We start from the raw sequence: 1,011 nt of genomic DNA, 5'->3' as shown, positions 1-1,011 counted from the left end.
ATGCTCTTCACAACAGATACCAAAGAGTAAGATAACTCTGCCTTCAAGTCACTTACATCCCATTAGTATATACAGAATTGATGACCAAGAACTATAATGTAATCCTAATGGTGTTACAAAGTTATTTACATTGCACTTAAATGTGCACAGAAGATGTATCTTCTTTTATCTATTACTGACCCTACTTTCTAAGCAGTAGGATAGACATAAATATTAAATGTTTGCCCAACATTATGTTGTTTGCCCAACAACATGCCCTTTCACTATACACAAAAATAAACTCAGAGTTGCTGTTGGTTTACTTTTCGTGAAACCATGTCTGGACGCGGCAAAGGCGGCAAAGGTCTGGGGAAAGGCGGCGCTAAGCGCCACCGTAAGGTTCTGCGCGACAACATCCAGGGCATCACTAAACCTGCTATCCGCCGCCTGGCTCGTCGTGGTGGTGTGAAGCGCATCTCTGGGCTCATCTACGAAGAGACCCGCGGGGTCCTGAAAGTGTTTCTGGAGAACGTGATCCGGGACGCGGTCACCTACACCGAGCATGCCAAGCGGAAGACAGTCACCGCTATGGACGTGGTCTACGCTCTCAAGCGCCAGGGCCGTACTCTCTACGGCTTTGGCGGTTAAGCTTTCCAGTTTGCTCTCAGGAGCTTGATTTCAACCAAAGGCCCTTTTCAGGGCCAAGAAAAAAAAAAAGAAAAAAAAATAAATAAACTCAAAATGGCTTAAAGACTTACACATAAGACATAACACCATAAAACTCCTAGAAGAGATCATAGGCAAAACATTCTGACATAAATCGTAGCAATGTTCTCTTGGGTCAGTCTCCCAAGGCAATAGAAATTAAAACAAAAATAAACAAATGGGACCTAATCAAACTTACAAGCTTTGGCACAGCAAAGGAAACCATAAATGAAATGAAAAGACAACCTGCAGACTTAGGAGAAAATATTTACAAATGATGCAACCAACAGGGGCTTAATTTCCAAAATATGCAAACTCATACAACTC

At 42.4% G+C, this 1,011-nt stretch overlaps 1 protein-coding gene across 1 annotated transcript; it reads left to right on the top strand.

Moving 5' to 3' along the window:
- Positions 1 to 298: 298 nt before the first annotated feature.
- LOC138988613 (histone H4) lies at positions 299 to 656 on the top strand. The gene has a single exon (XM_070374775.1). The coding sequence runs from the start codon at positions 316 to 318 to the stop codon at positions 625 to 627; it is 312 nt and encodes a 103-aa protein (XP_070230876.1). The 5' UTR covers positions 299 to 315; the 3' UTR covers positions 628 to 656.
- Positions 657 to 1,011: the final 355 nt, after the last annotated feature.

The sequence above is a fragment of the Bos mutus genome, chromosome 7 (genome assembly GCF_027580195.1).
Source record: "Bos mutus isolate GX-2022 chromosome 7, NWIPB_WYAK_1.1, whole genome shotgun sequence".
NCBI lineage: Eukaryota > Metazoa > Chordata > Mammalia > Artiodactyla > Bovidae > Bos > Bos mutus.
Note: the sequence above shows the minus strand (reverse complement) of the source record. Positions and strands in the feature narration are given on the sequence as shown.